This window comes from Opisthorchis viverrini, assembly GCF_000715545.1.
Source record: "Opisthorchis viverrini unplaced genomic scaffold opera_v5_164, whole genome shotgun sequence".
Taxonomy (NCBI): Eukaryota; Metazoa; Platyhelminthes; class Trematoda; order Opisthorchiida; family Opisthorchiidae; genus Opisthorchis; species Opisthorchis viverrini.
The window spans coordinates 392,764-418,433 of NW_008751819.1; the positions used below are offsets into that span (position 1 = coordinate 392,764).

The window sequence follows — 25,670 nt, forward strand, 5'->3', positions numbered from 1 at the left end:
TGCGAGGGGCCTCCCTTCATTCGCCAGTAGCTTGGGGCTACTTATCACAATGTGCTCGACAAACCAAATAAAAAATATTGACAAATATTCTCATTTGCACACAAATTTGGACAGGAGAGTTAGGTGAACCAAGCTGAACCGCTCGTTTATGATGGTCCGCTTCAGCAACCTTATATGCAACGTGTTGTGATATCTCGGATATCGTACAAACTGCAAAATGAAGCAGCCTTTGTACAGCACATTCAGTTGAAGGTTCAGCTGAGCTTTCTGCGAAAACTTAATTGATGAGCGAATGAAAGTAGTTCGCTGATTTCGTGCAATTTGGTCTCAAGTAGAACATGAGGGTTGACGGAAACTCGGGGACTGCGGTTATCTGATGAGTCCCAAGAAGGGCGGAACCGGTCGTGGGGTGCCGAAGGATATTCAGCAATCTTACGAGTAGTGTGATACATCTAAACAAAAACATATTGGCCTTCCACATCGATAGGTTGCCAGTCAGCTTTCTGAGTCTAAACAGTCTTCAGATTTAATCAAATGCACAACGGTATACTACTTTGGCGCAGCGTAACACCGTCTACCTGTTACATCCTTCCGGTGACCACCCGAAGGAAGCCCGAAGGCTGAGATAATGTCCAGTTGCCAAGCCTGAGCATCACTCAGTTCAACACTACAACACCGAAACATCTCAGTAAGCCAGAAACGGGGTGACATACCATTTCACTGTCCAACGATTTCTCCCACCGCAGTCGTTCGAGTAACTTGTGCGCACAACTGCCACTGGTCTTGGTCCGTTCGATCACCTGTTGATAAGGTGATACCTTTTGTGTCCCCATGACAATCAACCCCTGGAAAGTGGAGATTGTTCGATAGATAAATTTGTGAAATATGAAATTATACTTCGCACTGGACATAACCCACCCTAGGAAAAAATGGAGACCTCGTAAATTTTCCAGTGTTCTTTCTCAAGTTTCTTCGGGTCGTTTGTGGCAGCTGATCTAAGCAAAAATATTACTAATGCCGTGACTTATCAGTTGCAACTTCAGGGTTGAGATGCGAGGACCAAGAGCCACCCAAGAGCGTCACATTCTGAGCGTATGATCGATTTTACAGCTAATTTGTGCAGTGAAACACTCACTCCCACGGGCGATCTTGGCTAGCCATCGGAACGTGCAAAGNTCAGTTGTAGAATATCATAAACGAGAGATTCAGTTGAGTCTCTCGTGAAAACCAAATTGATTTGCAAATGAGTGTATTTCCCGAAAACAGTCCACTTCGGGTTCAAGTAGAACGTAAGGTTGACGTAAACTCGGGGACTGCGGTTATCTGATGAGTCCCAAGAAGCGCGGAACCGGTCGTGGGGTGTCGAAGGGTATTCAGCAATCTTACGAGTAGTGTGATACATCTAAACAAAAACATATTGGCCTTCCACATCGATAGGTTGCCAGTCAGCTTTCTGAGTCTAAACAGTCTTCAGATTTAATCAAATGCACAACGGTATACTACTTTGGCGCAGCGTAACACCGTCTACCTGTTACATCCTTCCGGTGACCACCCGAAGGAAGCCCGAAGGCTGAGATAATGTCCAGTTGCCAAGCCTGAGCATCACTCAGTTCAACACTACAACACCGAAACATCTCAGTAAGCCAGAAACGGGGTGACATACCATTTCACTGTCCAACGATTTCTCCCACCGCAGTCGTTCGAGTAACTTGTGCGCACAACTGCCACTGGTCTTGGTCCGTTCGATCACCTGTTGATAAGGTGATACCTTTTGTGTCCCCATGACAATCAACCCCTGGAAAGTGGAGATTGTTCGATAGATAAATTTGTGAAATATGAAATTATACTTCGCACTGGACATAACCCACCCTAGGAAAAAATGGAGACCTCGTAAATTTTCCAGTGTTCTTTCTCAAGTTTCTTCGGGTCGTTTGTGGCAGCTGATCTAAGCAACAATATTACTAATGCCGTGACTTATCAGTTGCAACTTCAGGGTTGAGATGCGAGGACCAAGAGCCACCCAAGAGCGTCACATTCTGAGCGTATGATCGATTTTACAGCTAATTTGTGCAGTGAAACACTCGCTCACACGGGCGATCTTGGCTAGCCATCGGAACGTGCAAAGATAGGAAAGTGAACAGGTGGATCGCGGAAACCTTACAAGCTGATGTGAACAGAGGAAATAACGGATTGAATGAAAAACGAGACAGAAAAGTTCGAGGTATGCCCATTTATTTGAATCATAGGAAGGTATCATTGTCGGTATCTTGCTCGAACAATCAGTACACTAAGAGCTGTTGTTGGAGCTACCCTTCCCGAGTTGGTTGGCTCGGTTACTTGATGTTTCTCTATCTGACTTGCTAGTATCATTGACGCACTGCATCACCTCGCTACATAACAAAGCACTGATGATGTCACCTAGACTAGTGATGAGACAGTTGTGACCAAATCACCCGGCTCAGCAACCTTTGGTGTGCTTGAGTAGGACGCGACCAACAGGTGATAAAATCGGTCGCACCCACACTGCAGCATGACTTGTCTGTGGCCACTGTTAGAGACGCTTTCGTGTCGCTACCCAGTCGGTTGAAACGACACTGTACAAATCGAACGATGAGGCCAGGAAGAGTTTAGGCAGAAACCCAGAAATAACGCGAAGAATAGATTACGGTTGGACCGAACAGAACCGGAGTTTGGTTTATTCACAGTATGGGGAATGGACCCTGCCAGCACACTAGTGCTGCTGTACAATAAAAACACGTCGGACTAAAAAGAATTCAGGGTTAGTCTGAGTAGGATCCGTAGATGATTATGTCATTTCCTCATTCAGTGTACGATAACCATGGCGGTTGACCCAACCTATTGGTCATCATCTATCAACCGCATACACTTTAATGGTGGAATGATTCCCCCGGGGGGTCACGAAACGCTTCTTAAGTGACAAAAATGGACGGGCAATGTCCACTATCTTGACCGCCTAAGAGTTTGACCTTGAAAAACAGACCGAGAAGCCAACTGTGCAAATCTTGCCGGGCATGAGCGCATGTAGTACGCTGTATTCATGGTCCATCTTACCGTCGACGCACTAAGACAGAGGTTGATCAAAACCCAACCAAAACGGATATCCCGAATCATGAGCAAGGAACAGGTAGCTGGATAGGATCACGGGAAACACCCAGGTGGATAGCGGGAAAGGTGTCCTCGTTGTCTACCATCTAAAATTCCATTTCAAAACTGAAGAAAGCGATTTTTTTGCCGGGAAGGTCAGGCACATAGTTTGACTGGTTGATAATGACTACCGATACTCAAACCAGTCTGGTCGGAACGGAATGGTTCAAGAGAGTCCGATCAAGAGCGATTTCTTTCTTTAGGAAGTTTTATCTAGAGATAATCAGTGGGACACTGACATTGCGTTTCATTCTCGACAGGGTTCGTAAACTAAAAAAAAACAAAGAGTTAGACGTCAAACTTATTTATAAATTGATGTTGAAACCAATTGAACTAGAAAGTTAGGCAAAACTCAAACAAGATAGGTGTTCGTAGGCCTACAGCGTAGAATTAATGTATCAAGGTGCCAAGGCAATTGACAGAACTCCAAAGTAGAAACATCGATACGCGTGCGATCCCCCCTATCGAGTACAGCCGCAGTCGGTTTTGTTCCAATTGTCAATCCTACATCATTCACGTAGCAAACACCCGCCCCAAGCAAGCGAATTGGGTCGTAACATAAAGAAGTGACACAGATGCAAAAAAGCGCGACTGGAAACAACAATGTTACCGCAATGCAGTTATCGATCCGACTCATTGTATGGGGATAGAAATCATTCGGGCAAATTATTGCGTTCCTCTTATTTAGCAAGCTGATTGTGTGTGTGTGTGAGAGAGAACGTGCTCATTGAGGGAGGAAACTGAGGTGAATAGCGACCAGCCATGCAGAAACCGAAGAGAAGAAAAAACGAATACTACTGACAACCGTTGGAGCACGGAAGTAATGCGAACAGATAAAAGGGGGAGTGGTTGGGTATGAGGAGTAATAATAATAATAATAATACCAGTAATAACGTCAACGACATGTTCCAGCGTGGACAAATGAACCAACCTTTTTTGAATCGATTTTTGCATCCATTCGTGCGTTACGAATTAAATTGACGATCCACCGCTCCGCATCCTCCACATTCATGTTTAATTTTTCGGCCAGGACACTAAAACCACGGCGGTTGAAAATAAACGGATAAAATGAGGACGCAGATTAAAACAAACTACTGGATTCTCTGTACAGCTCGATTTCTAAGCTACATTACGGAAAATCATCGTCATCGACAGCATGACATCAGTGTTCCACACCGATGCTTCATTGCCGTACAACCATGACTTGTTTGAAAGCCTTATTGTAAACAAAAGGGTAAAGGTGGACGGGGAATGGACTCAGTGCTAGCTTACCACAATCATTCGGAGGTGCCCACACCTCCAGACACACTCAGGCGACCTGGATAGAAACTGACAACGAGAACGCCACTGACATCGGTTGGCAGCCATAGCTTACAGCGTCTTCAACCAGGCGCCAGTGAGGATACGCGGTCCCCATCCTGGTAGCACCGACAGCACCTAAACACTTCGTACTATCTTTCATACACCCTGCTAGGTCAAGGGTTGGCCACCTCATCTGTCAAACTACAATCAGAACTAACACAACTCCCAAGGTGTGTAAAACGCACCACAAGTTCCCCCTGGATTGCAGTTGGCGTGTTCAGTGACCGCATGTCCATGAACAGTCCACCCACATTTCGTGGTTGCAAGGTGCATACAAAAGGACCGAATGACTGGCCAGTTCATAAAAAAAAACCCTGCGCTTTCGTGTCTTCCAAGACCAGGACAATATCGTCTGCATATTCCAGAGCGATAAGGTTTTCGCCAGAGGCTACCTGAACACTGCGCAAAATATATATAAAGCCGTCCAGTTTCCCGGGAAGCACCCTGGACAGCAATGCCGGTGCGTAACTGCCACGAAACCATGAAAATTTATTTAAATGGAAACCTCTGGCGAAGGTGGAAAAATCACCAACAGTCCCAGATTAACATCTGAAGTTATTCTTCTTGAAAATTGGGTAGAAACCAAATACGACTGGGAAATATAAGCGTTGTTTGGGTGTATTTAGCGCATTGCCAAATAAACAAATCCAGAGAAGTTGTAGTAAACTGCAAACAGAATGCAGACCAGAGTTTCTGTCCGAAAGGATTCGAGTTTTTGTCTAACGGAGAGCCACGTTCATCAGGAATATAAAGATCGCTTCGGGACAAAGAGGTACAGGGTACTGGTTGTTAATCAGGTGACTGTTGATCTGTTTGCCGAGTTTGACTCGCAAACGCTTCGTCACCATCCGAAGCGACCCCATCAGTGGGCAGCTGGGTGGGTACTACGGGTCTGCAGGTATTCATATAGCATCTGAAGACTACCAGTTATCTTCTAACGTGATTGGCTAGCTGGGTGAATTTATTGTTCGGTTACGATCTTTGTTGCGTTGTGGACTGCGTCCCTTTGAGTCGACCGGTTATCCTTCCTCGGCTTTGATTGGCCGCCTCGATTTGCATTGGTCTACCTTCGAGATTCACTGGTTGGTTGTACCGCTCTATTTTCCTCATTGTAACGACTGGTGTCCGCTGGTTAATTTGGCACTTTGGTTTATCAACTGGGCGACTCCTGCAATCAGATCTGTTTGAATCGGGCTATCTATCTCCCATTGCGAGTTTCCCGTCTGGTTGCTTGTACAGCTCTGAGGTTCCGGCATTCTCTTGCGCTTGCTGGTTGATTAACAGGTCAATTTCGATATGTTTGTTGATAGCTACTTCAGTGGGGTATCACGGTTCCTTAAAATTCACGTTCTTTCTCCGTTCTTATTTGGATACAAGACCTCAGAGTAAGTCATGATCATTCAACACCTAAATTCTTGCTAAGTGTGAACTCAACTGAAGGCTACTTCACAAGCCTCCGAAGAGGGGTAGAATCAAAAGGACACCTTAATGAACCTGTTTAAAAGAACCAAGCAGTTATGGCTTACACCGAAGCAGTTCAAGCTCTGATGAGAATTTGGAGTGAATGAGGACTGCAGCGCCTAAAAACCGGTATTCTGACTCTTCTACTCTAACACTGTCATCTGCCAGCCTCATGTTTACTCGTATTCGGATAACCTTGCAAACAGGTTGAGTCTTTGTGGCCAGATTATCCCTTCGATGTTCGATGGAGTAGTTCACTGCCAAGTGTGTCGTCCATTGGCACGCTTGAAAACAGTAATCGTCTAGCTGTAACATTCTTTTGGTGCCTGGCTGCCATGCCACTTGAAGGAATCACCAGGGCTGCGATACTCTCTGGTTGTTCCAACCTGGGCAGGAAAAGTCGGCAGGAAAGCCGGTCCGACCCACGAGCCTTGACCACTGAGCAATCTCGATCTCAACACAAATCGAACGAAACCACCACCGTTGTAACGTAAATTGTGAACAACCGTCCTTCACTCCTCCGTGGTATTCATTGCTGACACTACCGGACAGACCCAGACAGTTACTGAAAAATTACGACGGGACTGCGGGACGATGAAACACTTCCATGAGAAGCCATGTGTAGTATTTATTAACACTAGTAAAGCAGACTGTAGAGATACTGCTGTTCTCGCCCCAGTGCCGGAAAAAGGCTTGCCAACAAGGAACACAACATGAAGGAAACTACTCACAAGGTTGCTGAAAGCTCTTTGACAGCCCACGACCGGTTTCGCCCTTCTTAGGGTTCATCAGGTAGGCACAGTCCCCGACTTTCCATCAATCTTATGTTCAACAAACTTGTGAGTAGTTTCCTTCATGAAAAATATACTGCGATATCTCGAATATCGTACCAATTGAAACATGAGGCGGCCTGTGTGCAGCACATTCAGTTGTAGAACATCACAAATGAGAGATTCAGTTGAGTCTCTCGTGAAAACATCTTTGTCGCGAACAAGCGAGCACCTGAACACTCGTCAGCTTGTGTTGGATTGATTGATAGGTTGGCTGGCCTGGATGCTTGCCGGTTTCTCTACTCAGAAATTTGGTGGAGCTCAAGGGTCTTGGTAGGTTTCAGGCATTCCGCAACTATCTTCAGGAATCTGAACTTCCTGACAGATACCCCACAAACGACTTCTTTAACCAAGGATATGCGAAAATTTTATGCTACACGGTCGGTAATTTAATCCTACTTTCAGGAAAAAAGCAACTTTTCAAATAATTCCCTGTTCGCGGAACGAAATCGATGCACATGTGCTACATGAACGTGAAGGAAATTTAGCAAAAGATTCCTTTGGGGCATCTCCGTTGAAACTACGTGTTAATTCACACGTAGCCTGTCTACACTCAACCTTGAAAGAATCAGACAATATTCGGGTACGAACAGATTGTCGTACCTTATCCTACTGAAATAAATCAAGCATGCGAAATTTTCTGGGACAAGAATACCTGTATCGCACCTAATGTGTCCGTTGGAACGACATTCACGACAGCCAAGTATCTCCCGCCCCAAGACACTACTGATGTAACGGTGATACTACTGATGGGGAGGCACGCGAGTAGTGTGTTGTTCGTGGAATTTCGCTTTGTGTCTCTTGAAAAAGGAGAACTGTTGTGGAATTTGTGTATTCGCTGTGTAACATTTGCTTGGATTTGAGCGATGAATGATTGGAGTCAATGAATATCCAGGAGAGTACAAGAAGACGCGTTCAGGAGAAGATGGATGTCCAGTTTTTGTGAATAAGAAGCAAATGAGAGTTTTGCTTCCCTGTCCAATAGTCAGTAACCGGTCATTTGGCATTTTGTAATAAATAACTCCGCAGCGAAGGCCTTCTTCCTTTCACTGATAAGGCTGATAAAAATTTTCGAAAGTTCCATCAGGTAAGCCTAGAACCCGCATCGTACTTTGATACAAAGTTGTAGATATGTGACGACAAACACTCATTTGCCAATTAGACCAGTGTTAACGGGAGAGTCGGCCAGCATTCAGCTGAATATCATATTCATCCGGAGGGTAACCAGGTCAATTCTATCTCGGTGATCGACCCGTGAACTCGAGTCTACTCTTCATCCACCAGACAGGCATGTTTCAGCCCATTGTATGCTGTTTGTTGCACTTGACCTAAAAGAGGGTGTCTCATGAGCGGCATAAAATGGACGACCGTTTAAGCAGTCCAGACGAAGATCCGCGTCATTGACTGGGTGTATCGAACAATGTCATCGGCCAGACACGAAGACTAGACGCCTGTGGGTAGACCTTCGATATAGATTAAAACAGTACAGGAGCGAGAAGAGGCATTTGTGGACAGCCGTTGTGTCAATTTGTCTTGTTGACTTTGACCGAACATTTCGACTACATTCACTAGTTTAGTACTGCATGTCGCATCAGCGTTTTCCCAGTCATATGGTATGGGAACGAGCAGTGAACGTAGAATGTTAAGTGAAGGTCCCCCCGGTGTTATTGCAAACGTTGGGGACATGTATTCAACGCCAACAAACACCGAGTGTGCACCCAACTGTTACGCATGCTGTGTTGAAGAACCTTGAAGGCCTCAAATGAACTTGTCCTGCAGGGATCTGGTGCAGCAAATTCAAGCCAGAAAACACTCCCTACATTTCCAAGAAATACACTCATTTGCAAATCAATTTGGTTTTCACGGGAGACTCAGTTGAATCTCTTGTTTATGATGTCCTCCAGCTGAATGCGCTGCACACAGGCCGCCTCATGATTCAGTTGGCACGATATTCGAGATATCGCATTATATTTTCATAAAGGAAACTACTCACAAGGTTGCTGAAAACTCTTCGACAGCCCACGACCGGTTTCGCCCTTCTTAGGGCTCATCAGGTAGGCGCAGTCCCCGAGTTTCCGTCAACCTTATGTTCTACGTGGGCTGTCGAAGAGTTTTCAGCAACCTTGTGAGTAGTTTCCTTTATGAAAACACCCCCTAGATGTTATTAGGGAAAATATGGTTGGAAATACCGTTCTGATAGACCCACAAGTGAGATTAGCTCGAGCAGATTTGTTCACAAAATTTAACGAATTCAACTCCCCAGAAGGTTTGATGCTTGAAGAAGCTTGTGACACTTTGACTGGCCAAGGGCAGTTCAATGTTGCATTGAATACGCACCGAAAAACTCAGAGGTGGCTCTGCTAATTGATAGTTGGACGATGTTGCGACGAACACATGTTCGTAAATTAAGTTGGTATTGACCGAAGGATCGGCATAATACATGAGTTCTGCTTAGGTGCGTGTTTTTTTATACTTTTTTGAGTTTCCTCTTCTTCTGGTTCTAGAGCCCAAATGGGCTCCAGTGAAACAGTTTGTCAGAAAACAGCAAACGACTGGATGACACAATCACGAACCACCATGCGTGTGTGTGTGTGTGTGTAGAAAAGCCGTTCAGCTGTGACAGCCTTCCAGTGCCTGGCTGCCACGCCACCCAAAGGAGGCATCAGGGCTGAAATACCGCCAGGTCGCTAAGCCTAGACAGAAGCAGTCAAGAGTCGGGTTTAGACTACGGACTTTCCGGTCAGTAAGTTCGCGTCCCAACCATTGGAATACAGTAATTCTATGAAGACATGGCACGGTAATCTCCTCAGAGAAAAGCCAATCCCATTGAGAGGCTCCAGTGATGGTTCTATTCAGCTACGATTTAGTCTCGAATTCACTGAGAAGAGGTAAGAATGTTCACAGAGTTATCCTCTCTATTCTAGGGGGGGGGGTACTGGAGCTAAGCGTTCACCATCGTTAAAGAATGACAAGCCCCCTTTTTAAATGCTCCACCCAATCGAACCCAATAACCAGCACTGTTGATATCGGTAAATCCAACTTAACGCAACACACGGCACGGTATCACGGGAAATAGAGGAATTTGTCGTTAAGACCATGAAAAACACGTCACCGAGTGAAACTCGAAAAATCCGATGCCGTTGTAAACAAAAGACCAGTTGACTGCAGCCCGATAGACGCTACTGAAGTTCACAACTTTTTGGCAAGTGCCAACCTAACCAATTGATAGTGGAAGACTAGACCATGTGGTGCACTTTTCATCACCTGATAAAAATATTACTTGGAAACACCAACGTGCTGGAAGCAGTCCACCAGCCATCAACTAGCCGCGTGCCAAAACGCGTTCGTTGGTTTTATTGCTCAGGGGTAGGGGGGAAGAACAACATCAACCTGGACATAATGGCCTGTAATTCGATGACGTTGACGCATTCCACTTTAGTCACCGAGAAGGGATCGGGACAGCAATGTCTTAAAAATCTTTCAGCTGTAACACCCTGTTGGTCCCTAACTGCCATGTCGCCCGAAGGAAGCCTGAGGGCTGAGATACTGTCCGGTCGCCCAAGCCTAGACAGTGGAAGTCGAGAGGCAGAGGTCGGGTTCGAACCACGGACCTTCCGGTTAGTACATTCGTGCTCTGACCACTTGAGCCATCTCGCCCCGCAGCAATGTATTGAAGGTGATAAGCTCTAAAGCATAAGGGCTACTGGCTGCGTGATTAGGCCATGACGGTTAGTATCAGAGATTCTTGTCCCGGGCTCCAAGACACAGACCACGTCTTCTGTGGGTGGACCAAAACACAGTCAAGGAGGTAAACAGTCCATGGTCGTGTGAGTTTCACTTCTACTGTGTGACCAGCTTGTCTGTCAGAGGAGGGTCACTTCTTACAATAAATAACCGACGCATCGATCTTCCCACCACACTTGGGCAAAGATTAAGAGACACCGACGGCTTTTCCAAACCTAAGCATAGTGAGATGGACCAAGTGGTTAGAGCGCGAATTTACTGACCAGAGGGTCCGTGGTTCGAACCCGACCTCTGCCTCTCAACTTCCCCCGTCTAGGCTTGGGCGACCGGGCAGTATCTCAGCTCTCAGGCTTCCTTCGGGCGACATGGCAGTTAGGCACCGAAATGGTGCTACAGCTGGACGATATCGAGTTCGAGGTTTCTCATCCCTATAAGGGTGTGGAGTGCACCAAGGCCCTGGAAAATCTACACAAACAGATGTCTCACCTACGGCCCAGATACCACTGAAGACGAGATCGTTCCGCAAATGGGTAAGGCCAGGAGGCTTATGCCAACGTCCAACACCCGTTCTATCATCGGTGACATCCGCTCATTGGTCAAGGATGGAGTTAACAACACTGTCGTATGATACACAAGGATTCGCGGATCAGAAACATGCCCACTGTGTTGTGAGCAAGCAAAAAGACATTCCGTGTCTGACCACCAGTAGGCCCGAAGCATCGTCCACGTCTGGTGGGAACATCGGAAGTGAGTTAGTTACGTTGGAACTAGTCACACTCCACACATGGTTATGAAAACCGGATCGCACGTCAAAGTATCCCCTCCAGCTAGGAACAAGTATAGAATAACAACGAAATGAAGACACATTGAGACTCGAGTGAACGGAGGAGTGACTTACCTGATGCCCACACTATGATGGATTCGACAAAACGATTCGAACATGAGCAGACGAGCATTCTCGATGAATTCCTCGAAGCAACCAGTGAGGAAGAAATCGTTTGGTAAGACCTGCAGGAAAGAAAGAGATCCGGGAGAGAAACACGTGTACAATGTGTCATTTTTAACCAGGTGAAAGGAATTTCGAGAGGCACTGAGTCAACGTAGCCGACACGTTTTAAGCCGAGGATCACCCAACTGGTGAATGGAAGGAAGGCAAACTTATCGTAGCATACGACGCCCACAAATGCCTCCTTCTACCAAGGAAAATGATCGTCCTATAGCTTACCTGTCAGTGAAAGATTTGGTGGGTGGTGCGAAGAATGGCGCATCCCCAAGGTCACCATCGGTACGACACGTTTCGGATAGCAGGTGCGTTGGCGGAGCTCACCAAACGCGACTTAGTAACATAGGACTGAAATTGTTCACGACCGGAACACCGCCATTGGCTGTACAGGACGAACAAGTGAACGACCATATTTGACCGTTTAGTGATCCTATGTATTTATGCAGAAGCTCTGTATGTTTTGTCCTGATGATACAGCCGTGTCCCTGTCTTCTCCTTATCGCGTAATCTGGCAGGCGCAGTGCATGCGTAACCAATAGACGGCCACCCACGATACAACAACTTTACAGTGGTTTTCGGACTGGTATCAGCCAAGTAAGAATGAGAGGAAATTTCTATCGCGGAAAATGCCCAGACGATGGACACGTGATGGGAACCAACATCTGCCTGGTCATGTCCGGAAGTCAAGGCCACGTGACTTGATGTTGATTACTGAGCCTTGGACCGGTGCAAATTTCCGTTTGTTGTCCGATGCAAGTACAGTGGCGCTGTCTTAAGGCACTGGGCACATGTTTCCTCCACCCATATCATAACTACCATTGACAGTAATATCAGTAACATCATCGGCGCATCAGTCGTACAAGATGTCACTATTTGAACAAAGTCATGTTATGGAAAATGAGACAGGAAGGGGGCTGAGAACTAGCCTAGCAACCGGGCTGACTACGCCTCCCACATTCAATCTAGTAATCGGGGAAGGAAGTGCCTGCATGAACACCGCGGTTAGCCGCCATACGGAGGGTCAAGGGGGTCCCACTCTGGGCATCAGCAGTGCACGCAGTCTTCGTAACTTCATTCCCCTGTATGACGTCATAATCTGTCTACCTTTCCGCCACACCAAATTGGACACGACAGACAGCAACTACGTGTCCGCAGCACACAATTAAGCCATTCTGACTTCCGGTGATGCAAGCCTTGAGTGCAGTAACTTTTGCTTTACCCTGATCACCGGATTGCGAAGTAGCCCTGGGGGAATCGATCGTCGATTAGAAGAAACTATCCGAACAGATTCTGTAGGCATGCTGAATTTTCTTTTCTTTATGATGGGACGGAAATAAAAAGGTGGAAATCCATCGGAGGATCATGTTAGTCGAAACATTCAAGAATGGGATGACAGAACATTATTCCAATTCACGTGTATCACGTGTCAATTTGGTGGTGATTTTACACCCCCTATACAGTTGGAAACCAGTAAAACAAGAGGTTTAAATGAAAAGTCTACGCAAGGTTCATAATCCCCCCCCCACAGAACCCATACGCGCTCGGCATGGGATATGAGACTGTCCCAGTTTGTTGAATTGATCGAGGAAGTAACGTCGCTGCACACTTGTACACGTTTCCCTAATCGGATTACGTAGTTGATTCTTTAGACGAACACCTGTGTCGGTACACCATGTGGGATTCGTCATGCACAACGACAGCGCAGTTGTTGACAAACACCATATGGTCTTCTATCGGCAAATGTATGCATAACCAGAGTGGGAGTCCAATGGAAAACTGTCTGTCGGTGTTCCAGTTAGCGCCAACATGACTGTTTTTTTCCCGTGAAACCACGAGTAAATAGAAGTTGTTCAGCTGTAGCACCCTTTCGGTGTCTAGCTGCCATGCCACCCGAAGGAAGCACGAGGGCTGGGATAGTGCCCAAGCCTAGACAGGGGTAGTCGAGAGGCAGGAATCGGGTTCGAAAGTTATAGACCGAACGGTCGATGACCACTATTGAACAACGCGCCCTTAGCATGCACAAGCACACCTGGGTCCACCAGTGAATGTTCGATCGCTTTGTGATTGGGATTTCTTTCTGCTCTCATTTTTGCTCGTTTCATACATGAAGAAGTTGTTCAGCTGTAGCACCCTTTCGGTGTCTAGCTGCCATGCCACCCGAAGGAAGCACGAGGGCTGGGATACTGTCAAGTTGCCCAAGCCTAGATAGGGGAAGTCGAGAGGCAGAGGTCGGACCTTCGGGTCAGTAAATTCGCGCTCTAACAACTGAGCTTTGACTGTACACCGTAAACCGACTATCAGACTAGGCGACACTTTAGCAGAGAGTTTTATCCACCACATATTATTGAGTTTTGACTCCAGCGAAAAGAAGGAATGGTTCACTAATTTTCAACCTGTAGGCTATAAATCTTGTGAGATAATCACGCATCCCTGTTCGTCAAAAATGATTCAATGCGGTTAAAGCAAGAATCACGATCCCCACCCGACCGGTAACCTTACGTGGCAAAGGTAACTTGCCCCAGGTTTCACTTTCAAGTGGATACATTGACGGATGAGGACAGAACTGGCACAGATAAGACGAAAGGTAAAACGTTAGAGCTGATTGCTTCAGATCAATATATCAAGTACCTATGGGAGCCAAACGAGAAATACCGTGCACAGCCGAGGTTGTTGCTAGCCACCCCTAAATTTCTGAACCTTGTAAGCAAAACTGTTGGAAGTTTATTGTTACACTGGCCACCAACAGTCTGGTATCAGCGCAAGTTAAATCGTTCAGCTGTAGCACCCTTTCGGTGTCTAGCTGGCAAGCACGAGAGCTGGAATACTGCCCAAGCCTAGACAGGGGTAGTCGAGAGGCAGGAATCGGGTTCGAAAGTTATAGACCGAACGGTCGATGACCACTATTGAACAACGCGCTCTTAGCATGCACAAGCACACCTGGGTCCACCAGTGAATGTTCGATCGCTTTATGATCGAGATCTTGTTTTGCTTCCGTTTTTGCTCGTTTCCTACGCGATATAGTGGTAACCATAATGATACTACGTTGAAGAAAATTTCTTTTCAAAGCTTTAGAAGCATCTGTTCATGGGTTGAATACAAATCCCAATGCTGTTCTCAACTTCCGAACTGCAACCCAGACGGACATGCGATACATCACACTTCCACTAACGTCTGGTGACGGGACACGGTGACTTCACAAGTGTACTCGGTCTCACGGCGTTACAGCGCACACGGACTAATGAAGTGATTGACGTACACTGGAAACGACAAGTGGTTGTGGGCAAAAACAGTTGACATCAATATTCACATCCGGGAACATCAAGGTGATCCAGTCGATCAATCCCAGTGCTCTACGGTTATCACTTGGAGTCCGGGAACGAATCCGGCAGGCATCAGGTTGCTGACCAAAATCGATTGTGTTTGGCAATCTCGCCACTCATGCCAACTAAGGAATGACATGCCGCACACAGTAACGCCAGGACGCACCATACTATGGGGGAGAATCAGCTCCCCAAGGTGGAAAACAACATTCATACAGGTAGAGGATTAAACTCTGTTTTGAGAGACAGTCACATGTTTGAATCAGCAACTAAGAAAAGTTGTTGACCAGAGTTTTAAACATAAGAGGCAGGTATGCGAAAAGCTCCAGATGATGGAATAAATCCGATAAGAAAGATTGAACAATCTATAGTTTCAGATGAAATTTCGTATGACCCGATAGTTTTGAGTAGTAAAAATAATTCGTTCACATTGGGCGAAGATCACCAAGCAACATGAAAAAATCGTGTTTTTAGTGTTGGGGGAGAATAGTTGTGGTAGACTAGCACCAAGTCCCTTTCCCGTCTACTTTTGTCATCCTCTTCACAATGGGGCCACCAAACCAATCACGGTTGTACTTCAGTAAAGCATCAGTGTTCAACATTGATGACAGCGCACTGGTGATGGATAGCGCAGTGAGAAATAGTCACGTCAGTGTCACATTTAGTTTTCAGCTACCTCTAAATTTGGAACTTTAAGTTGGCCTCATCAGAGGGTGCTGCGGGAGCAACCCGCCTTCCAGGGTGAGCGTGATCCCCACCGCGCATAGGTGAAGCCGTTGCAAGATATGGCTTCGAATCCAAGTCAATGTCTTGGTGACAATTTCTATTCAGGGTCTGAGTGATTACCTCAGAAAGGTTGTGGTAGGCTAGAGCCGAGTAAGTTCCGCGTTCGCTTTTATTTTTCCTCTAAATAAGCCTTCCAAATAATTTATGATCGTACGGAGCCAAAGTATCAATCATTGTTTGAGTATTGACGTTGTGCTGTGGACGATGATGATGAGAACGAGGATGACGATGAGAAAAACAGAAAAACACCTAGCGAAGAACTCACTGTCTCACAAGTACGCAACTTCTGTTGAGTTCCATCGAAATCGAACTTCACAAAAAGACATTCCAAGAATTCCGTCACCGGATCCCGATAAGAGTAGCTTTCTTGTTGAATCAAATAGACCAGATCGCGAATCAGACTCTTCTTCTTTTTATCCGTACTGGTGATGACGCACACAGTCAGGTAGCGGAGCAAGTGAGGAGCCAATGTTTGAATAGCATTCAAATGCCTGCGAGGAACAGTTTGAAAAAGTACCAAACCATCGGCTGATGAAAAGGAATGGCTTTCAAGCAGTGCAGGGGAAGGTAGACTGCCAAAAGACCAGTATTTTCAACAAAAAACGAATAGTGGCACTGGTCTGTTGGCAAAGCAGATGAAACATGTGGAAACGGAACTGGCTGAGGACGGGCACTTCCCGAAAGTGTTCTGATTGAATTCTTGAAGTGGTAGATGCAACACACTACTCGTGATATTGAGTAAAACTCCTGGACAGCCCAAGGCCAGGTTTCGCCCCTCTTGGAGCTCAGTCCCCGAATTCCGAATTGCACGAAATTCGACAAATGCGCACGTACTCATACCGATTTGGTTATCAAGCAGGACTAATCTGATTTGTTTATTCTACTGCACCAGGCCGATTCATGTTCTGACTGGTACGATATTCAAGATAGCCAACCAACTGAAACACAAAGCGGCCTGGTGCAGCACATTCGGTTGAAGGAAGTCACAAACGTGTTAATCCCAGAGTGTACCCGTCAGTCATGATTTAATCAGAACCTCTCCACTCGAAACGAAACGCGAGAACGTTCACTTCTCCCACAGGATTACCATGTTGTTATCGGAGAGAATGAGTAACAATAGAGTACGATAAAGTCCACGGTATCAACTTTTAAAGGCAATTTGAGAGGATGTGACAGCGGTGAGACGCTGGACGAGACAATCATAATCGAAGCATTATTTACACTACTGCTAAATTTATCAGTAACGAGATATTCCTGCAGAAAATGTATTCCTCAAACCGAAACAGCGGCAAACATCCAGTTAGCGACCATCCGCGCCGCGCGTGCTTTGGCATCTACTTACGGGTAGTGTTATACCGAAAAAGCACTTCTGGAAGTCACCGGCCACACGAATGACTAATAGAACCTTATCCCCATTCCATCGCTTCTAAGAAAATGCAACCCACGTTGAGAAGTGAATTTGAAACACCGTAGTTTGAGGCAGTTATACCCGACGGACTGAACGCCTGGTAACATTTATTGGCACTAGTGTGCGGCTTTTTAGTCAGTAATATGTCCCCATCACACATACTGACGAACCCATCGCGAGAATCATCAGAGGGCTCTGGAGTTACTCCATTCCAGAGATGATACCGATCCAAATGACGACCACTGGATGAGGTGTACGACAAAGAATTCCACCATCAGAATAAAAAAAGCCGTTTCTGTGATGGAAGTTGGTTAGTGAAAGATAGACGGGGGCTTTCTTCGTGTTCTCTAAGGAGCAGTCCCAAAGTTTGAAGAGAGCTGAAAACGCCGTTAAGCGAGTTTAAACGACGCCAAGAATTATCAGATGGCAGCCAGGCAGTGCCCTGCACTTTGCGATAGGATTGACTCAAGATGACAAGACTATATACTGTTACGGAGGCTGCTTCTTTCACAAAAGACAGGACAGAAGGAGTCATTTTAAAAGTGGTGGTCCGAATGCCGGTACCTTACCGGATACAACCGGAAAATAAGTACAGCCAACCCAGTATGAAGTTCCTATACGTACCAAAAACCAAACAGAAGGGGAACCCTTTAATGGAGCAACATCAGACAAAGACCCTCCAATCTACTCTCCGTCATTCAAACACCATCTTTTAGTAAGGCGGAATAGAAAAGCCCCTTTCCCATAAAACCATGCGCGAGATGGCTCAAGTTGTTAGAGCGCAAATTTACTGAGCGGAAGGTCCGTGGTTCGAACCCGACCTCTGCCTCGCGGTTTCCCATGTCTAGGCTTGGGTAACCTGGCAGTATCTCCGCCCTCGTGCTTCCTTCGGGTGGCATGGCCGCCAGGCACCGGAAGGGTGTTACAGCTGAACCATTTTTTACGCACGTAATTACAGCAGACTCTATTGATAGTAGATGAAAATAAATAGTCGTTCATTTGCAATACCTTTTCGGTGTCTGGCTTCTATGTCGCCAGGAGGAAGCACGAGGGCTGAGATACTATCAGGTTGCTCAGGAGCAATCGTGCCTCGCGGTTTCCCATGTCTAGGCTTGGGTAACCTGGTAGTATCTCCGCCCTCGTGCTTCCTTCGGGTGGCATGGCCGCCAGGCACCGGAAGGGTGTTACAGCTGAACCATTTTTTACGCACGTAATTACAGCAGACTCTATTGATAGTAGATGAAAATAAATAGTCGTTCATTTGCAATACCTTTTCGGTGTCTGGCTTCTATGTCGCCAGGAGGAAGCACGAGGGCTGAGATACTATCAGGTTGCTCAAGCAGGAGCAATCGAAATACCGGGGCTGGATTCGGACGTTCCGGTCAGTAGGTTTGCGCCTAAGCCACTCAGCTATCTCGAGTTTATGGTAGTAGTTTCACACACGCTTATCAATTTTTCTCACGTTGCCGTAATTCCCCAGCATCCGTCAGTTGAGCGTCGTTGTATAGGGCTACCGTCACGAAACGACTCATTACCAAAACCTGGAGTAGAAACAAAACGTCTAAAGTGACCGATGCACATCCAACAAACGACTACGGGAACCGTGTCGAATAACTTACGTGGGATTTTGCATGAACCATTCGATTAGCTTTTCCTTTCCTTGCGGATGATTGAAGAACACAAAGAGCGACCAATGCAGAAGCCAAGTACGTTGTTGCAGTTGCATTAGACAAGTATGCGAAGAAGGCTGAAAAATGAGGTCCGGATCTGTTAGCTTGTGAGAAAATTTAACAAGTTACAAGTTCCCTAAAATTGGTAGTGTGGTTTTGGAAATTTCTGTGTTTTGTAGGTTTGCCGAGAGAGAAAGATGATGTATCGCAATCGAGCGGTGAAAGGGGATTCTACCAGGGCCTAAACGAAGCCGGATTGACGATGGCGTGGCTATCATTTGTGTAGGGATTTCACTTTGCATCACAAAATAATCATGTGTTCCACTTTTCATGCCAAATTCGGACCGAAAGGCGGGAGGCAGAAGAGACTGAAGGAAACTGTCATAAACTTCTCACTGTGTGTAGATCTCACGTCACAGGACCCCTCCCTGTGTTTGGCCAAAGGAGGGCGCTCAAACTTAAGTTACGGACGTTCACATAGATAGTTTCCCTCCAAAGCGTCTGATCGAGCACCAGAAATGTAGGTCCCGCGCTAGCACTAGGCCCCCTTCCATCACCATGTTCATCCTTTTTACACACCAGGGTTTCCTCCCAGTAAATCACCCAGGTGGATAGCATTAGAGCGCTGATATTTCCGCACTAGTGTTGATGTCAGTGATGATTACCAGTTGTTGGTCAGGTGGCAGTTGATCTGTTTGCCGAACTTACCAATCAGCTTGCAAACGTTTCATCACCGTGCGACGGAACATCGCCCGTGCGTGGTTGGGTAGGCGATTCCTACATTTCTTCTTGAGTTTATCCGAATGGTAGTTAGTAACTGCAACGTGATTGGTTACTACACCTACGAGCCAATCGCCATGCTCGGTCAACAGATCAATAAACTCACCCAATCTACCAATGATGAAACATAGTGCCGATGATCTCTGTTCCTGTTATGAGCACTAGTCGAACACGACCGAAGTTACTGGAAGTTTTTGACGAAGCAGTTTCCTCATTCTAAACTGGATGAACAGACCGGATTTTGGTGAGTTTACCGTGGAGTACGTGATACAAGGTCCCATTTTGTTGCTGAAAATGTTGAATACCCTCCAAACATTTCGTTGAAGCAGGAAAACAAACCAAACAGTTTTCAGGAGGCAAAACATCATTAGGTGGCACCGAGAACCATACTTCTTCCACCAATGATGAGTGGATCACATAAAAACCACCGATGACTATACTGTGGAAGCAGTGTAAGTCGCAAACGTGCAGCAAATACATCTGGGAAAGAATATGGGTAGATGAGGAACCGAATAAAGCCAAGAAACTTTCCAAACAGACTTACACGCTCTTCTGTCTGACAATCAATGGCATCCTTGAGTTTTTCCAAATCATCCATTGCCTCGTTCCAATTCTGCACAAGGATTTCACTTGCCAAGCGACCCCAGCAGGCGTCCAGATGACGTTTGCTACCCGGGGTAACTAGTTGTCGTACAACGCGCAGATACTCCGAGGCTGTGTTATAGTTGCCAATGTCGTAGAATACCTGTGTGAAGTAAAATGAGCAAATATGATTACGTGTCTGACCCGGACTTTTGGTGATCTCGAGCAGTACCGGAAAAGATTTGCCGCGCAGAGGGATTTTAAGTGAGGTTCACACAAAAACAAACAACTCAGACTTAGTCCATACATCTGCATGCAAACTAGGCTAGAACTGACGTCCAACAGATCTGACTGATTCACGTGCAGCATCCAAAGGAATAAGAATCTCGCGTCAGGGAATGATAATGGCGGTCTTAAATTGTTCAGCTGCAGCACTCCTGCTATACCACCAAAAGGCACGAGGGCTTGGATATTGTTAGGTTGCCCAGGCCTAGACAGGGGAAGTCGAGAGGCAGAGGTTGGGTTCGAACCAAGGACCACCGTAACCACCGAGCCATCTTGTACCCATGGCTGTCCTAAAATCTGGTAGATATTTGGTAGGTCTCCAGAAAACCCAATGCCGAGTCTCATGTCATAGTAATGTCTCGCCTGAGTTAGGACTGACATCTTCGTATAAGTCACTTAGATAAAACTATTCTATTTGCTAGCCAGAAAGGTTCGGAGTTTGAATGATGAGTTCGTTTCTTGGGTCTCTTCGGGAAACTGCTCAAAATTTAAACCAGACATGAGCATTATTCGAGTCGACATGAAGCGTTTAGGAAAACTGCTGTGGTTAATTAGGCTCCGCTGTTTAATAGTGTACGAGTCTGAATCCAGTACTGTCGCGGAACAACTGGTGGTCAGCAAAATTTGCAAAATACTACAACCATTGTCATTACGTCTAAAGTGCGAGCTGACTTTGTCAGTAAGTCGTACCTCCAATGAACTTAAATGTCCAACTTGTGCACTGAGACACACAACCGATTAGGGCCCGATATGTCCAACTTGTGCACTGAGACACACAACTGATTAGGACCAGATCTAAAACAGCCACCTTGACGTGGTAGTCTGGCTTGAATATTGTAATGATCCCGCGGGCTACACTAGCTGGAATCCAGTTCCACAAATGCAACCACGCCAGGAAGACCACACAGGAGCAGTCAGACCGAGAGCAGCGGGACCGCGAGGATATTTTCTATCGAGAGTTATCCAGGCTCATCCGTCAGGCAGTGTCATCCTTGCGAGCGATATGAACGCCGCCTGAGCTACTTGAAATCACATTCGGGTGGTCGATTCGGAGTCGATTTTCGCGGCAAGACAACGGAGAACGAGTCCTCCAGTTGTGTGCTGATCACGAGCTGTTTCTGGCAAAGTACGAACTTCCGACATAAACGTTCGCATCGGGCATCCTGGCGGCCAACAACTGCGAATCAACCAGGTACCCAGTTGAATCACGTGGCCATCAGCCACCAGTGAACAGCCACAATTTAAGACTGTCGTTCCTTCTAAGGCATACAACTTACTCCGATCAAGTCATGGGACATCCACGCCTGGTTGTTTGTTTCACCTCAGGCCCTCGTAAGTCACCAAAAAGCATGCCAATCCACCATCTTCGAAGAACTACCACAGCTCAACAGTATCGACCTGGGCTAGCCAAACAACTCCCCACAGTGAACCAATACTGTACTGGTAGTGAGTACGTGGAAGCATGACAAAATGCGAACGGAGCTATGCTAGCGGCATTCACTGGTGTCGTCGATATCGCTATCAACGAGTAATGTGAGGAAATTCGTTCCAGCAGTTAACGAGTACGAGGGCAGACGCAAATCCCCCAAACGTGAAACAGTGAAGCCCGAAGCTCTGGTTGGCATCGAAAGCTGGAGAAGACTGTTGTTGGCGGAAACAGCCGTGCCGTATATCAGATGATACGAACGACTGGCCCTAGAAAAGCAGCGGCCAATGAAAAAGGCGGCTCACTACTCGCTCGCAAAAACGTCGACTGGAAAGATAGGTCGAATACTTCAAAGAACATTTGGGTTGGCCTCCTGCAACACAACCTGTGGAGCTAGTGCATACGGGCAGAATATCCCTGCTGAAACGTGGGAAGGCACTAAGACCGGACGGTCAGTACCCAGTCTACTTCGAAGAAGGTGGGGGATCCTTGGTGACCCACCTAGCAAAGCTGTAAGCCAACTCCTGCGGAAATGTAAAGGGCTACGGGAAGCTCTCGTCTGAGTTCGACACATCAAGGGGTGTCAGGCAGGGCTGTTCTCTTTCACCGTTCCTCTTCAAAGTCATCATTGATACGATTATGGAAGACTCACTATTAGCCTCCAATGTCTGTGGGGTCGAGGTGCTCCCGGGGCGCCCGCTCACATATATCGAGTACAAAGACGGAGTAGCTCTTCTTGGATCTGACGCCGGGCAATATGAAATAATCTAGATAATTCTGCCTCAAGGTTTGGCATGCAAAGTATAAAGTGCTACTGAAAGACTGGGTGGACTCGAACCCTAACCTAATGTTGCGGACAAGCTGATCGAGGTGGCCGACACATTTGTCCACCTGGACAGCTGTATTACTGCCAGTGGTCACACGAAGGATGATATCTCCATCCGGGTTGGGAAGGCCAGAGCAGATTTTTGTTCCTGCATCACCTGTAACATCGGCGTGATATCAGCTTACCATGCCACGAAGGCCGAACGGGAACAGTCAGACCAACAGCAGCGAGATCCCGTACTACGAATAATCGTGATACGAAGCAGTCTGGGGGTAAGGCCGTTCTGTCCTCTACGACAGAAGTGTGAAGACAGTAAGAAGTTTCTTCCAGCCGACAAGTACGTCCATTCATGAAAGCAGCGATGCTGCCTTCCCCCGAGGAAGGGCGAGCTGACCGTCGCGGCCGGCGCGCTACCCAATGCGGTGAAAATACTTTAAAAATCAAAGAGTGCAGTGCTGCTCAAAAGCCACCTATTGTAGGCGGCCACAGTGGAAGTCAGACGGTAATGCCTCACTTCTTGTGAAATCTACAACCGAGCAGCTCAAACTATTGAGTCATCGGCTGTGGGCAGAGCCCTTACAGAAAATCCTACAGCCCGCAACCTAGTGGGTTAGACTTTTGAATTAAACGCTAGGGGCAAGGTCCCCGAGCAAAACCTCCTCCCACTGCCTTGTGGGTCAGAATTTTAATTCAGGTTCAGGGTGGGGCACCTCCCCAACCCCTTCCTACCGTCGCTGGATGATTTACCAGTTGTCTCACCGATGTGCCTTACTCGCCCTGCTGCCCATTAACAACAAACAAACACCTTGCTAAATGTACGACCCTTTCGGCTTTTAACGTTCGCACTCTATGTCGAAGTGATGAACAGTCCATGTTTGCCACACCTAATACTCCCTTAAAATTGACGTAAGCTGTCTCTGAAAAAAGTACACACGGCCCAAGAGTGTTCATGCGTCTTAAAATGCCAGCCCCATCACATTGCACTCTGTGTGATGGGCAATACATAAGCGATGACTCGTAAGTACACGGAATGTAAATGGCACTTATCCCAAAGCTGAACGCGCTTCGCTTGATTGGATTTCAGAACAGCCACCTCTGCGCCGTCCGGTTGTCCAGCTCAGTGCTGCGCGACATAAAAAACCGTGTCAACATATGCCCCAACAGATTGCAGAGGATACCTGCTGAGGATACCTTTTACCGGGAATAATCAGGGTCTACTCATCAAGCAAGAAGCACTCGGAGCCAATGTTGGTCGTACAGATTCCTCTAGGTGTGCCGATCATCAGCTAATTCCGGCCAGTACGAATTCTGAACAACAATAGACGCTGGCATCTCGCAACCTGGCAGCCAACGAGTGAACCCAATTGGATCACGTGGCTATCGGCTATTGATGGATGGCTATGATTCAAGATGCCGTGTTAGGCAACCTACAATCCGCTGTATGAGTTGCCATTTCGCGGGGCGAGATGGCCCAGTGGTTAGACAGCAGGAAGTCCACAGTTCGAATCTGATATCTGCCTCTCGACTTACTTTGTTTAAGCTTGGGCAACCTGGCGGTTGGGCACCGAAATGGTGCTAGAGCTGAATGATTTTTTTTGCCATTTCGAAGCCAATTAGTTCGTATCTACTGCTTCACGAGTATTTCTCACCTTAAGATAAGCATCTCTTCCTGCTTAAGCATCGGAGAGTGTACTGACATAGTAGTAGAGCGCGAATTTCCTGACCGTAAGGTCCGTGTTACGAAACCGACCTCTACCTCTTGACTTCTCCTGTCTAGGCTTGGGCAACCTGGCAGTCCCCCACCCTCGTGCTTCCTTCTGGTGACATGGCAGTTAGGCACCGAAAAGGTGCTACAGCTGAACGATATATATCTAGCATTCCACCATGGGGACTAAGCAAAGAGTGGGCATGTTTGACCACGTACGAATCCCTAAAGTAAGAAAGCTTTAGTTGAAGGTAGAGTCCGTACGAATCGATGGGCCAAAACATCAGACTTTTGACCAGGATGCCACTCGCAACGCTGTAGCGATGCAGCGAAGAGGCCAAAAACTGGCGGGAACTATGCGGCTATAATCACATTGCACTGCGAGGATATATTGATCAACAAAACTGTTTTCCGAAAACACAGGTTGTTCAAGAGGTCAACCAAAACGCCTCGCACCTGATGAAGAATACGTCTTTTAACCACTATAGTTCCTACTGACTCAGTCATATTCGCCCATCCGGAAACCCCCGAACCTACCCTCGCGGCATCGAACATATCATCCAGCATCTCCAACTTGAAATTGTACTTAGTTTCCAGACTGGAAAGAAGGTCCTTCGCATTCTTGCACTGTGCGACTTCCTTCATTGTTTCCGGGCTGAAAATTGCCTTCACTGGTTCAAGCTTGATTTCCATTTCATTAATGCTTTCAAGAACCTTTTCGCGTCTCTCGGAATAATCTGTGGAGGGTTATCAGACCAATATCACTACCTTCGGGGACTTCTTCGTCATATATTACTTTGTAAGTATCCGCAGCATAGTCGACCATAGAGGTACCCAAAAGGACTTCCAACTTCGTTTTCAACAAACTGGTTTCGTCATATATCTAGGAGAGTAAGCCTTCAAAAAAGTACCACTACTCACATTTTTCACACAGATATATTCCAACAGTGGTAGTATCAGGTGCTTGTCCAAGAAGTTACTGATTCTATGAGTTAAATCAAACTCAGCCATTCTCAGACCAATGGAAAAACACGGGGGCGCAAAGTACCAAAAGTGGCGCCTTCCCGGGTATTCAGTTCACAAGGTTTATTGGCTTACTGAGTGTCCCAAAGGGAAGCAGCGTCCCGGTGACTGGGAATATCGGCTCGAAAGTAGTGTCAAATGGATGATAATTGTACGGCCTTCACCCACCTTTTGGGGGCCGGGACCAACAGTTGTATTCACTTATTTTATAGCGGCCAATCGATAAACCGTTGGAATTTCAGGTGGACATGCAGCGTCCGGTCAGTGATTCACGGATTCACGGATAGATACACA

General features: G+C 46.7%; 1 protein-coding gene across 1 annotated transcript; it reads right to left on the bottom strand.

Annotated features, from left to right (window-relative positions):
- Window positions 1–713: 713 nt before the first annotated feature.
- T265_14236 (hypothetical protein) lies at window positions 714–25,304 on the bottom strand (the record flags this gene model as incomplete). Its single annotated transcript, XM_009172707.1, has 10 exons — window positions 714–845; window positions 1,664–1,795; window positions 4,097–4,199; window positions 11,461–11,570; window positions 15,937–16,162; window positions 18,699–18,826; window positions 20,074–20,274; window positions 24,891–25,090; window positions 25,122–25,236; window positions 25,275–25,304. Coding segments are annotated over 9 exons (1,290 nt in total), but the record flags the coding sequence as incomplete, so codon positions are not given.
- Window positions 25,305–25,670: the final 366 nt, after the last annotated feature.